The following is a 13,090-nucleotide window of genomic DNA, read 5'->3' on the forward strand; positions in this document are numbered from 1 at the left end:
TATATATATTTCAATCATGACAACTCTCTGAAGATTTTAGCATGGTGATGGATATGACAATGTTAATGTATTTGGTCTTGGCGGAATAGATCTGCTACGCTGCTGCTGTTGGTATTTGCTGTAGTTGTAGATCATTGCTGCTGCTGCTGCTGCAAATAAGTACAGGAACTTGCTACTGCCAATGCATATGGCGATACGGTGCCGTGAGTATTTAAGACATACTGCTGCTGCACAAGTAGCATATAAAATAACCCCTAGCAGATCTATACAGGTGGAGCTGGGGAAGGTGGAGGGTTTCAGAGAAACTCTGAAAGCACGCTGCAGGAATCTCAAGTGAATGCTAACCAGCCATATAAATGCAAGGCAGTAAGCTCATTAGCTGCATATGCAGCATGAACCAATCAGCTTGTGCCAAGTCATTTAACTCTCTGAATATCATCGGTTACCTTAACAGCCCGTCAGCCTGCGGCATCTAGAGTTTCATGACTGAACTATATATATATATATATATATTAAACCACATTTGACACTTCGTATGCTCTATTTCTCAGTGTGAGTAAAAGCTGGTGTATTTTAGTATTAAGTAAAAATAATTTAGTCGCAGTTGGGTGAAACCTTAAAATATTATTGTATGTTAGATGTAAACTCCCTTGGATTCGTGACCGTTAACACCAGTTTCCTTTTATCAACTACAAAGTGACTGACAGGCTGAGGGTGTTTCTTAATTTTCTTGCTTTTTTATTTACAGAGTCTAGCGCTGTCACATACATACGCATGACACCCATGACAGTGATATCTGTCAGGTAGTGGAGACATTTTATGCATGGGATCCCAAAAAAATGAACAAACACACCTGCACGGAACAGTGGAAGCACAGAGCTCTGTGAATGACAGCTGTACCAGTTGAATGGCCCTTTAGATTCTCAATGGGCCTGTGCATTACTAACAAATGACCTCTTCCTCTGTCTCTCCTCCAGAAGAGAGGATGCTGCAGGAGACCAGCGTTAGAGCAAGTCCAACCTGATCACTCCATCCCCTCCCCCGCCCAGTCCTCCACAATCCCAGGATGCTCTGCCCCTGCCGAGGGAAGCTGAAGTTGCTGGTGGTGTCTCTGAGTTTCGTCATCCTGTTCACCTGGCTTTACCTGCTCGTGGGGAACTCGGAAAGTGAGTATTGAGACGCCTATCGTCCGATCTTCAGATTTCTGGAAGGAAACGATCTCTGTGAGACAGAAACTGGCCTATTTTTCTGTGTTCTGATGTAAAAGCTGGACCGACAAAGAGTTTTCCTTTAAGGCTGGGGTGACTTGGGTGTTGAAACTGTCAGTCATAGTCTTATCTCAGTCTGTGTGCTAAAATCCTCATCTGATGGGTCTGTCATCCTCAGAGACGCACAATAAGGCTGTGGAGTGCTGATAACGCAACTGATCTGCTGCCAGATCTTAGAAAGCTAATCATTATAAAAGCGCAATCTCTCACTCTCTATCTGGCATGTGAACATATCCATCCCTATCATGAGAAATGCACACATAGGCCTGTGCAGCACACAGAAAGGAAGATTATCAGAGCATGATCATCGGTATTCGTAAGACTGAAAGAGTTTAAGAGAAGACCCGTTGTTTCCTTTAGAATAAAATAGTGGAGATATATTTCTGAACTTCAAAAGCATTTTGTGGGCCATTGTTTGAAACAGGTGCGTTGGAGAGGTGGTTTTTAAAGCAAGGTTCTTTCAAAGAATGCCTTGAAGTGTTAATACATTGTGCTGAATTGTGCCATATTAAGTTAAATTAATATTTAAGCAGTAAGGTATGAGAGCTTGCAACCCCTTCAGCTGTGACTTCACAATGCAGCATGGCCTGTATAAAAGTGGTTGCTTAAGCGTTACTAATAAAATTGACTAAGGACACACATTTTCATGGTTTATTTTTTTTAAAGCCAATTCATTTAAAAGTGGCGTCCTTCTGCTATAACCAAGATCTTTGACCTAAAATAGTTCCTTGAAGTTTCCCTGCGATTAGTATTTCAGTAATTTAACAAAACATTAACATGGTCACATGACATGCAGACTAATCAAATATATATATATATTTTTTTTGAAGTAAGTGTTTTATTTTGGTTGTTATTATAGTAAAATACTTAATTTATAAAAAAATTATATTTTTTATGATTTATTAGTTATTAATACATTATTAATGTAATAAATTTTTTTTTATTAATAATGATCCCAGTTTTGAAAAACGTGTGGTATAAGATATGATCATTGAACAGTGATATACTGAACGAGTTGTTTACATCAGAGATTTACCTATATTGTAAATTCTAGAATGAATGTAAAATTGACCAATAAGAATTCAGGAATTAACTATCCATTTTATAAATAGTAATGCATACTTGGGTAATACTAAGGTAAAAGCATTGGCCCTTTTACAATTTAGTTGGATATTGCTAGTCTTCCCCAAATCTTGATACTACATCAGTCGTTCTTAATCAGAGGTCCGGGGTCCACTAGGGGGCCTCAGCAAATTCCCAATAGGGCCACAGAATGACTAAAAAGTCATTTAATTAACAAATTGATGTAGTAAAATAATCAGTAACTATTAAATCAATAACAAACAAAAAATGTATAACTGTTTTGTTGAAGAACGTACAGTTCATGATATATATATACAGTGGGTACGGAAAGAATTCAGACCCCCTTAAATTTTTCACTCTTTGTTATATTGCAGCCATTTGCTAAAATCATTTAAGTAAATTTGTTTTCCTCATAAATGTACACGCAGCACCCCATATTGACAGAAAAACACAGAATTGTTGACATTTTTGCAGATTTATTAAAAAAGAAAAACTGAAATATCACATGGTCCTAAGTATTCAGACCCTTTGCTCAGTATTTAGTAGAAGCACCCTTTTGATCTAATACAGCCATGAGTCTTTTTGGGAAAGATGCAACAAGTTAACCTTGGCCAGATCTGTGCTTTGCCACAATTCTGTCTCTGAGCTCTTCAGGCAGTTCCTTTGACCTCATGATTCTCATTTGCTCTGACATGCACTGTGAGCTGTAAGGTCTTATATAGACAGGTGTGTGGCTTTCCTAATCAAGTCCAATCAGTATAATCAAACACAGCTGGACTCAAATGAAGGTGTAGAACCATCTCAAGGATGATCAGAAGAAATGGACAGCACCTGAGTTAAATATATGAGTGTCACAGCAAAGGGTCTGAATACTTAGGACCATGTGATATTTCAGTTTTTCTTTTTTAATAAATCTGCAAAAATGTCAACAATTCTGTGTTTTTCTGTCAATATGGGGTGCTGTGTGTACATTAATGAGGGAAAAAAATTAACTTAAATGATTTTAGCAAATGGCTGCAATATAACAAAGAGTGAAAAATGTAAGGGGGTCTGAATACTTTCCGTACCCACTGTATATATATATATTACACACTCTTTACAGTATCAGTGAAAAATTGACACACTTCATTCTGTTCAAAAGTTTACACCCCTGGCTCTTAATGCATAATTTTTCCTTCTGGAGCATCAGTGAGCATTTGAACCTTTTGTAATGGTTGCGCATGAGTCACTCAGCTGTCCTCAGTGCGAAAAGATGAATCTCAAAATACAGTCATCGATGACAAGGGTTCAAATATGCAAAGGATGCTGGAAAACCAAATAATTTGTGGAACCTGAAGGATTTTTTTCTGAAGAACAGCAGTCAGTTTAACTGTTCAGGACAAACAAGGGACTCGTGAACAATTATCACAAAACAAAACAGCTGTGGATCATCAGGAGTCATTTTTATAAATTCAACTATTATCCAACTAGAATGGCTGCACTACATGCTGCTTTTGGGAAACTGGAATTTCTACTGATTAAAAAAAAAGAATAGTTTTCTGTTAAATGTCTACTAAAAACATCCTAGTAACAGGGTTGGCATTTTAAAAAAGGAGGTATTTATTTCTCTTTACACAGTTCACGTCCTGCCCTTTCCTGTTTTTTTTGTTGTTGTTTGTTTTGTTTTAAATAGTACATTATTTGAATTAGTGGTTTTGTAGAATAACCACGTAATTATAGATTATATAGTTTCTGGAGGGCTCATAAAAGCATGAAATTAACTTTTCTCCATCTGCTGCCTTCATAACTCAGGAAAGACCCTAGTAAAGCAACTGTGAGTGTTCTTGCGGTTTCGTCAGCCAATCAGGGCACGTCAATTTCCTGTGGCTCTAGAGTCATGAATCACATGGCATTTACGGCTCAGGTGAGTGGCTTGAAACTCAGAACTGAGGGCCCATAAGCAAAGATGTAGATTACACATCACATACTTCCAGGGGCCCTGTGCCCAACTGCCTGAGATGAACGTGAATGCCAATGGCCACTGGATGAGAAACGACATGGGTACGCTCAGTAAGATAGTTCCCAACTCTGGTTAACAGGGATGAGTGATCTGCACTCGCTTATACATGAGCGCAATGCAAGAAAATCCATCAAATCGTTCCGATAAATTCAATGCCTGTTACTTTGTTCTCCCTGATCACACCCAATGTTCTGCTACTTTAATCATTCCAGCAGAGAGCAGCGTGTAGATTGAGATACTCTTGGAGTCTGTCTTAAATCTGAATGACATTCACGTATATTGTTTCTGTGCAAATTCACCTCAAGCTTCCTATTTCCTTACCTCTCATCCATCCATCTCTGGGGTGCAATCTGTCAAGATCACTCGAATTAAATTAAATCTGTTGTGCCGTATCAGACGGGCGTTCCCTGCTCCTCTCCGCATGCTTGGTGGAATCCACAGAAGCACGGCTGCTGGAACGGGACGTCCTGGCATCGCGGGTTCGAGAGGTGGAGGAAGAGAACCGGCAGATCCGACTCCAGCTGAGCCAATCGCAGGGCCTGGCTGCCCAGCCTGCCGAGGGTAACTATGGCAACCAGCAGTGGGTGGCATCGGCAGACACCGGTCCAGAAGACGTGGAGAACACAGCCGAGGAACGGGCCAATCACAGCGAGTGTTCTCGCTCGCCCACCGCCGAGAAGTGTGAGGTTAGATGACATATTAGGTCCTGTCAGATGTGAGAACAAATCTTTAGAACATACAGCGGCCCCAAAAAGCATTTAAATCACACTTCTGGAAAAGTGAAAGGTTTTACAAACACTTTTTAAGCATACCATTTCACAAAGACAAGTTCGATAGGTTGAAATGATAAAGCGATATACAGTCCGAAATGAAAACAAAAGCTATCACCTCGTTCCCAACTCTGGTTAACAGGGATGAGTGATCTGCACTCGCTTATACATGAGCGCAATGCAAGAAAATCCATCAAATCGTTCCGATAAATTCAATGCCTGTTACTTTGTTCTCCCTGATCACACCCAATGTTCTGCTACTTTAATCATTCCAGCAGAGAGCAGCGTGTAGATTGAGATACTCTTGGAGTCTGTCTTAAATCTGAATGACATTCACGTATATTGTTTCTGTGCAAATTCACCTCAAGCTTCCTATTTCCTTACCTCTCATCCATCCATCTCTGGGGTGCAATCTGTCAAGATCACTCGAATTAAATTAAATCTGTTGTGCCGTATCAGACGGGCGTTCCCTGCTCCTCTCCGCATGCTTGGTGGAATCCACAGAAGCACGGCTGCTGGAACGGGACGTCCTGGCATCGCGGGTTCGAGAGGTGGAGGAAGAGAACCGGCAGATCCGACTCCAGCTGAGCCAATCGCAGGGCCTGGCTGCCCAGCCTGCCGAGGGTAACTATGGCAACCAGCAGTGGGTGGCATCGGCAGACACCGGTCCAGAAGACGTGGAGAACACAGCCGAGGAACGGGCCAATCACAGCGAGTGTTCTCGCTCGCCCACCGCCGAGAAGTGTGAGGTTAGATGACATATTAGGTCCTGTCAGATGTGAGAACAAATCTTTAGAACATACAGCGGCCCCAAAAAGCATTTAAATCACACTTCTGGAAAAGTGAAAGGTTTTACAAACACTTTTTAAGCATACCATTTCACAAAGACAAGTTCGATAGGTTGAAATGATAAAGCGATATACAGTCCGAAATGAAAACAAAAGCTATCACCTCAACACCAGTTGGTTAATACTAAATAATGGCTCTAAAAAGTAAACTTAGTTCTGTGTAGTTTGATATTTTATATTTATTGAATCAATATTCACATCAGTTGTAATGTGGCATATGTGTACAATTCTTTTTCTGGATGGACGCTGTATGTTAGATTATGTTTAAAGCCTACACAATACATTTTAAGAATACTTTAACAAAGCTAAAGTTCTTCAGCCCAATCTGAAACGTTGGCATTTCTCTCCACACACAGTTGATTCACGTGGCATGTGTGTGTGCGGGTCACAACGCCAGTCGGGACGTGGTCACTCTGGTCAAATCCATCCTGTTCCACAGGTAAGACCCAAGCACAGGAAAATGAATAGTAATAGATAGCAATATAATAGTATAGTGACACCAATATATAGAGCTGCATTGTGTATGGAATCTTATGTATGCAAAGTGTATAAGAACATTTTTTGGGGATTTAGCTATTCTTTAGTAGATTTTATATTTTTTAAATATGTATTGCATTTGACCTGAAATTAAATTCCACAATTAAAAATTTAAATGTTGAATTTGAAAATTGACATTTAAATTTTTGGGAATTTGAATTCAAAATGCTACATTAATTTTTTTGAATTGTGACTTCAAATTCCAAAAATTAAATGTAAATTTTCAAATTCAACATTTTAAATCATTTTAAATTTTACATTTGATTTTTGGATTTTGAACATTAGAATTGGAAGTTTAAAATTCCAAAATTCAAATGCCAGATTTCATATTTAATGAAATTAATTCATATTCAAAAATTTATTTTCAAATTCAACATTTTACATTTTTTTTTAAAACTTAAAATTTAAAATTTAAAATGAGCATATTTTCACCTTAGCATCGTTTTCATATAAAACCTAACATGTCAACATGTCCACATCTTTCTTTTCAGGAGAAACCCACTTCACTTTCATTTCATCACAGATACAGTGGCCAATCAGATCCTCAGCACTCTGTTCCAGTCGTGGATGGTACCGTCCGTGCAAGTCAGCTTCTATGACGCTGATGAACTCAAAGTAAGCACTTGCCTCATCATGCTCCCATGACTCCAAACTTGCCCTTTGACCCAGAGATAATGACCATGTCACAGAGCACCATAATAGAGGTTTAATGGGAGGTCATAAGCAGCGATAGTTTTGAAACGATGCAGGTGACAATGACAAGTCTGAAGAATGATGCCGATCACAATCCTCTCTGAGCTCATTCAGGCACAAACAACTGGAATGAAAGACGTGTCACACGCGCTTATGGATTGTAATGAGGGGGCAAAGGTCCCCTTGGGACAGTATGGCTTGTCTGTGATAGTGGAAACATTGAGGTTGTTTACACTCCAGCGATCTCAAGAGCTTTCGCTCTTGGAGAACTCTTTCACGCTCCAGTGGGAGAGAGCAAACACAGAATTATTCATTTCTGTTCATATATTTAAAGTGACAGTGTGCCTCTTTTTTTACAACTTGGCATGTGAGAGCAGCCTTTGCTGTGGCGCTGAATTATTCACTGTGTTGTGAATTTTTTTTTATGCAGTGCACGGTACGCTGAAAGAGCATGCCTCCTCTACACACACACATGCACACATTTTCTAGGAGAGCGCATTCTAGTTTACATTACACTGCACACTCAAGGACACTCGCATGAATGCATGCACGCTCTCACATGCGCAATAACACAAATACATTCGTTCTTGTCCCGTTTTGTGCTCCCGTCCCCTTCCCGCACTGCATTCACCTCTGATTGTCAGCTGTTTGGCTCGGAGCCGTCTCTAATCACGCGGATTTTACATCCTGTGTCTCCGCTGTGCATAGAGACCTCTTTGCTCTCCTGAGTATATGAAAGCTAAGCTGCAGGAAATCCAGTCTTTTTCAATCAACCCCTCTCCGGCAGATTATTATTAAACCTGAGCTCAGGTCATTAAGGATGTATGCTGAAAAGATGAAGCGTACAATAAGAACTGTAGGGGGTCATTTCCATGGGTGCAGATGATGCTATATCTGCACAATACAGTTCAGAAGCAAACATGAAGAGCACAATTATATATATATATATATATATATATATACTGCGTATAAAATAAAAGTGTCTGCTAAATGACTAAATAAAAAAAAATAAAAAAAAAATATACACACACACACACACACACACACACACATAATCATTGTTGCTGATTTGATTCTGTTTTGCAATGTTGATTTTCCAGTGGGTAATAATATATCAAACACTTTTCTAAGATTGTAATGTTGTAATTTATATAGCTGGTTGAGTTTTATTGAAGTCTATATTAAAGAATAAAGAATGAGTTCTCTAGGTAGAAAAAAATGAATTCTCTGGGTAGAAAAAGAATGAGAAAAATAGCTCTAAAACCAAGGCTGATAAAGTCACTGTTGTGCTCTTTTGCTGGTTTCTCACAGATTTCTATGTTTGTCTCTCTCTTATTCTCCTAGTCGGAGGTGTCATGGATACCAAACAAACACTATTCAGGAATTTATGGCCTGATGAAGCTCACACTCACCAAAGCTCTGCCGTCCAACCTTTCAAAGGTCATCGTCCTCGATACAGACATCACCTTCGCCACTGACATCGCCGAGCTGTGGGCCATCTTCCGGAAGTTCACAGGTAATCAGCCGCTTTCCTTCAGGAGTCGTATAAAGCATCTGGACAGTGTAATTTAACACTGGCGTTCGTTGTGATTGCAGAGAAACAGGTGATTGGTCTGGTGGAGAATCAGAGCGATTGGTACCTCGGTAATCTGTGGAAAAATCACAAACCCTGGCCAGCCCTCGGACGAGGCTTTAACACAGGTGAGGATATGCAGCTTCCATTTCCACTTCACTGTGTTCCAAACAGCAGAAAGCTTTGCTGTTTTATAGCCGCTGGCATTACACAGCAAATTAGTGTGATGGTGTTCCTGGTGATATGTGATTCTAAGGCCATGTCCACACGTACACGGGTATTTTTAATAGAGTTTTTCCTTCTTCCGTTTTTAAAAAATCACCGTCCTCATGAAAACGAAAACGCATGCCATGAAGCACTGTCAAGAGCATGCCAAACCAACAGGTGGCGATATAATCTCAACCGTAAAGCCATGTTAGCCAATCAGAAGCCTGAAAAAGTTTCCAGTAGGCGGAGATAACAGCGCAGGCTCCGACATCACAAGCCGAAAACTCGTAGGCGTTTTCAAAAATGTTCGTTTTCAGTGAACTGGTGCTGCGTTTGCGGGTGGACGAATGGCCTAACCGCGTAGAAAAAGATGCGGTTTTAAAAATAACCGCATTCGTGTGGACAGGGCCTAATAAAGAAAGGGATGAAAGGAGGAAAAGCGTGCAGTTTTAACTGAACATACCCTAAATACACTGTCGAAAGTTTGGAATAAATATGAATTTTTTACGTTTTTGCAAAAAGTCTCTTATGCTCACAGAGGCTGCATTTATTTGATATAAAAATCCAGTAAATCAGTAATATTGTGAATATGACTGCAATCTAAAATAACTGTTTTCTATTTGAATATATTTTCAAATGTAATTCATTCCTGTGAGTTTTCAGTGTCACATGCTTTCAGAAAGCATTCTAATATGCAATTATTACAGCATCAGTTATCGTAAATACTGGTTCTTATTATTATTATCATCATCAATTTTGAGAACTGTTTTTGCTGGATAATATTTTTGTGGAAACTGTGATACATTTTCAGAATTCTTTTTATGAAGAGAAAGTTTAAAAATATTTGAAATATATAAAATCTTATGTAACATTATAAATGTTTTTACTGTAACTTCTGATCAATTTAATGCATCCCTGCTGAATAAAAGCATTCATTTCGGTTCTTACTTACCCAAACTTTTGAATGATATAGTATCACAGCTTCCACAAAAATATGAAGCAGCACAACTGTTTTCAACATTCATAATAAGAAATGCTTCTTGTGCACTGAAAATTGTAGTAATATTTCACAATATTACTGTTTTACTGTATTTCTGATCAAAGAAATGCAGCATTGGTGAGCAGAAGAGACTTTCAGAAACCCTAACCCTAATTATCCAAACTTTTGACCTGTAGTGTGTATATAATATTATACTAAACAAATTAATTACTCATTCAATTGACAAATGGTAAATTAAAGAATAAATAGATTTAAAAAGTATTTAAAATTTGTTTGTACAGTCAAAAAGTTCAAAAGCTTTTTTTGCTGGTTTGGTTGTTGATTTGATTTTACCCCAGTTATTCATGGGGTAAAATCAAATATAAAGATATCAAATTGAGGTACAATCGATTTTCGTGCAGCTTTTGCAGGAAAGAGCACCCAGGCATGATCACTTCTGAATGGAGCACAATGCTTATGTCACACTGAGAATTTCATTTGAGTATGAAAAAGGGAATAGTTTGCACTGGGCTCCGTTTGACAACAGGTCTTTCTTTTTGGAACTGCAGGTGTGATTCTGCTCTACATTGAGAGACTGCGGCGGATCGGCTGGGAACAGATGTGGAGACTGACGGCAGAGAGAGAGCTAATGAGCATGCTTTCTACATCCCTGGCAGACCAGGTCCATATCCTTCATGAACAATACCAAAACACTTTAGAAGAAGAATTGGTTTCATAGGCCCTAGGAGATTGTGCCTTGTGCAACAGTAGTCTAAATAATGATGAAATGTGAGCTAACCATGCCTGAATAATGTTGTGTAATGCACCATGTGTGTCATATTATTGTTTTATGTTCCCAGGACATATTCAATGCATTCATAAAACAGAACCCAGTTCTGGTGCATCAGCTGCCGTGCTTCTGGAACGTACAGTTATCGGATCACACTCGCTCTGAACAGTGCTACACCGAGGTGTCGGATCTAAAGGTAACACTATATTTGAAGAATTTTTTAGGGTACAAACGACCAATTTAACCCAGAGGAACTAAGACTAATGATTTGCTCAAAGGGGCCCTTAATTGGTTCAGGCTTTGAAAAAATTCACTGTGTTTCTTTTACAAATTGTCTCTAATGCAAATGTTCGCCCAACCGTCACATTCATTTCCTTTCAAATTTCCATTTTAGTATGGAAATGATGTCTTTGAAGTTGTTTGTTGCTCAGTTTGATTATTTCCTCCTGCAGGTCATTCACTGGAACTCTCCTAAAAAGCTGAGGGTAAAAAACAAGCACGTGGAGTTTTTCCGTAATCTTTACTTGACGTTCCTGGAGTACGATGGGAATCTTCTGCGACGGGAACTCTTCGGCTGTCCCAGTCAGGCCAGCTCTGAGAGCACAGTGGTGAGTTATGCTACGTTTACACGACAACGATGTAGTCAAAAACGGAAAAGTTTTTCCCTTGTGTTTTTAAAAAGTTTCACGTATACACGACAACGTTTTCAAAACGATTCGTGTTTACACATATGCGCGAAAACGGCCAAAAACGCAGTATTACATATGTCAGGCCAGTAGTTGGCGCTGTCACCTTGTTAGTAAACAGTACCTGTAGTGAAGTGATGATTATATGATGTATATGATGCATCTCCGCTGTTGGTTGTAATATCGGTGAAGTAAATCCACACTTTGCTGAAGAAGCATTAGAAAACCCTTGAGCAGCAACAACAGTACCATATACTCAGCCATTGTTGTGTATGTTTGATCGCACCTGCCTTTAAAATCGACACGTACTGCGCATGTCTGCATACCTAACACGTACTACGCACGTGCATGACGTCACCGTTTTCAAAGATTTAGCTTTTTGGGTGTTTACACGGAAATGATAACGGTGGGGTTTTCTAAAACTTGCACTTTGAAACCCGTTTTAAAAAATGTGCGTTTTCAGTCCCCAAAACGCCGTTGTCATGTAAACGAACAGTCAAAACGCATAAAAAGTTTCCCGTGTTTGGCTGAAAATGTTGTCGTGTAAACGGCCCCTTAGTTTAGTAATAGATTATGCAGTGTTATGCAAATACCTTATTCTTGGAGTAGCATGCAGATAACGACTCATGACAAATATAACATAAATTCTTAAAGTACACAATAAAATACATATACATCTTAGAAATGGACTGTATATCTGACAGTCCTGGGCTACGGAAGCCTGTTTCTGCCTGAAATAATAAATTTCTAATTAGTAATTTATAAGTAATAAAAATACTAAGATTGCCACATATAAATTAATTAAACATAAACACTAAATTGTCAAATGGTAACTCTGAGAAGAAAAGTCAGAATTGTGATATATAAAAGGGTAACTGCAAAAATGTAAAAAAAAAAATCTAAATTTATCAGATAAAGAGTCACAATTAAAAAATAATAATTAGTTAGTTAGTTCATTAATTAATTAATTAAATTTAATTAAAAATATTTGAATTCTGAATTCCGGAAAAAAAAAAAGAAAAAAAGTTTAAAAAAAGTCAGAATTGCAAAATGTAAATCAGAATTGCAAAAAAAAGGGATAATTCTTATTTAATATTTGAGTCTATATCTTACAATTCTAAGAAAACAATTTATTGTATCTCGAGCATCTCAGAATTGTGAGATAAAAAGTTGCAATACCCTTTTTTTCTTTCCATTTTGGAAACGGGCTTCCATAGTAAACAGCAAAGAAAGAAAGAAAGAAAGAAAGAAAAAATTATTGATCGATTGATTTATGGTTGATTGATTGATTGATGTCACATGTCACATGTCATCGTACTTTCTTCCTGTCAATCATTTTGCACTGTTGCACAGTCATGCGAGAAAGCTATTTTTTGACAACTAATTCACTGTTCAGGTTTACTGATAATCAGATGGCACTTCTTTTTTATTTTCCCTACCTGTGCCTCTGCTCTGCTCTGCTCTGTATATGGTGGGTGGAGTTTTTGAAAAATGGGGCGTGAGCACCTTGAAACTGCTGACCTCAATACCTTTACTTTATAGAGAAGACTTTATATTCCTAAACGGCATAATTCTAAATAAGGAATGAATCCCAGGGTCTAAAAGTAGCTCAGCCTTGGATGTGTACAAGGAAAAAGTGTTTCATAAAGTCTCGAAG

At 38.5% G+C, this 13,090-nt stretch overlaps 1 protein-coding gene across 1 annotated transcript in view; it reads left to right on the forward strand.

Annotated features, from left to right (window-relative positions):
* Positions 1-13,090, forward strand: part of LOC107554994 (glycosyltransferase-like protein LARGE2) — an 84,319-nt gene that overhangs the window by 61,100 nt on the left and 10,129 nt on the right. The window contains exons 3-11 of the mRNA XM_016237682.1: positions 978-1,166; positions 4,747-5,036; positions 6,325-6,407; positions 6,997-7,120; positions 8,543-8,714; positions 8,795-8,899; positions 10,527-10,639; positions 10,818-10,943; positions 11,200-11,355. Of these exons, the coding sequence (XP_016093168.1) occupies positions 1,067-1,166; positions 4,747-5,036; positions 6,325-6,407; positions 6,997-7,120; positions 8,543-8,714; positions 8,795-8,899; positions 10,527-10,639; positions 10,818-10,943; positions 11,200-11,355 (1,269 nt within the window). The 5' untranslated portion in view covers positions 978-1,066. The remainder of the gene's footprint in view (positions 1-977; positions 1,167-4,746; positions 5,037-6,324; positions 6,408-6,996; positions 7,121-8,542; positions 8,715-8,794; positions 8,900-10,526; positions 10,640-10,817; positions 10,944-11,199; positions 11,356-13,090) is intronic.

This window comes from Sinocyclocheilus grahami, unplaced genomic scaffold (assembly GCF_001515645.1).
Source record: "Sinocyclocheilus grahami isolate Dianchi unplaced genomic scaffold, SAMN03320097.WGS_v1.1 scaffold521.1, whole genome shotgun sequence".
NCBI lineage: Eukaryota > Metazoa > Chordata > Actinopteri > Cypriniformes > Cyprinidae > Sinocyclocheilus > Sinocyclocheilus grahami.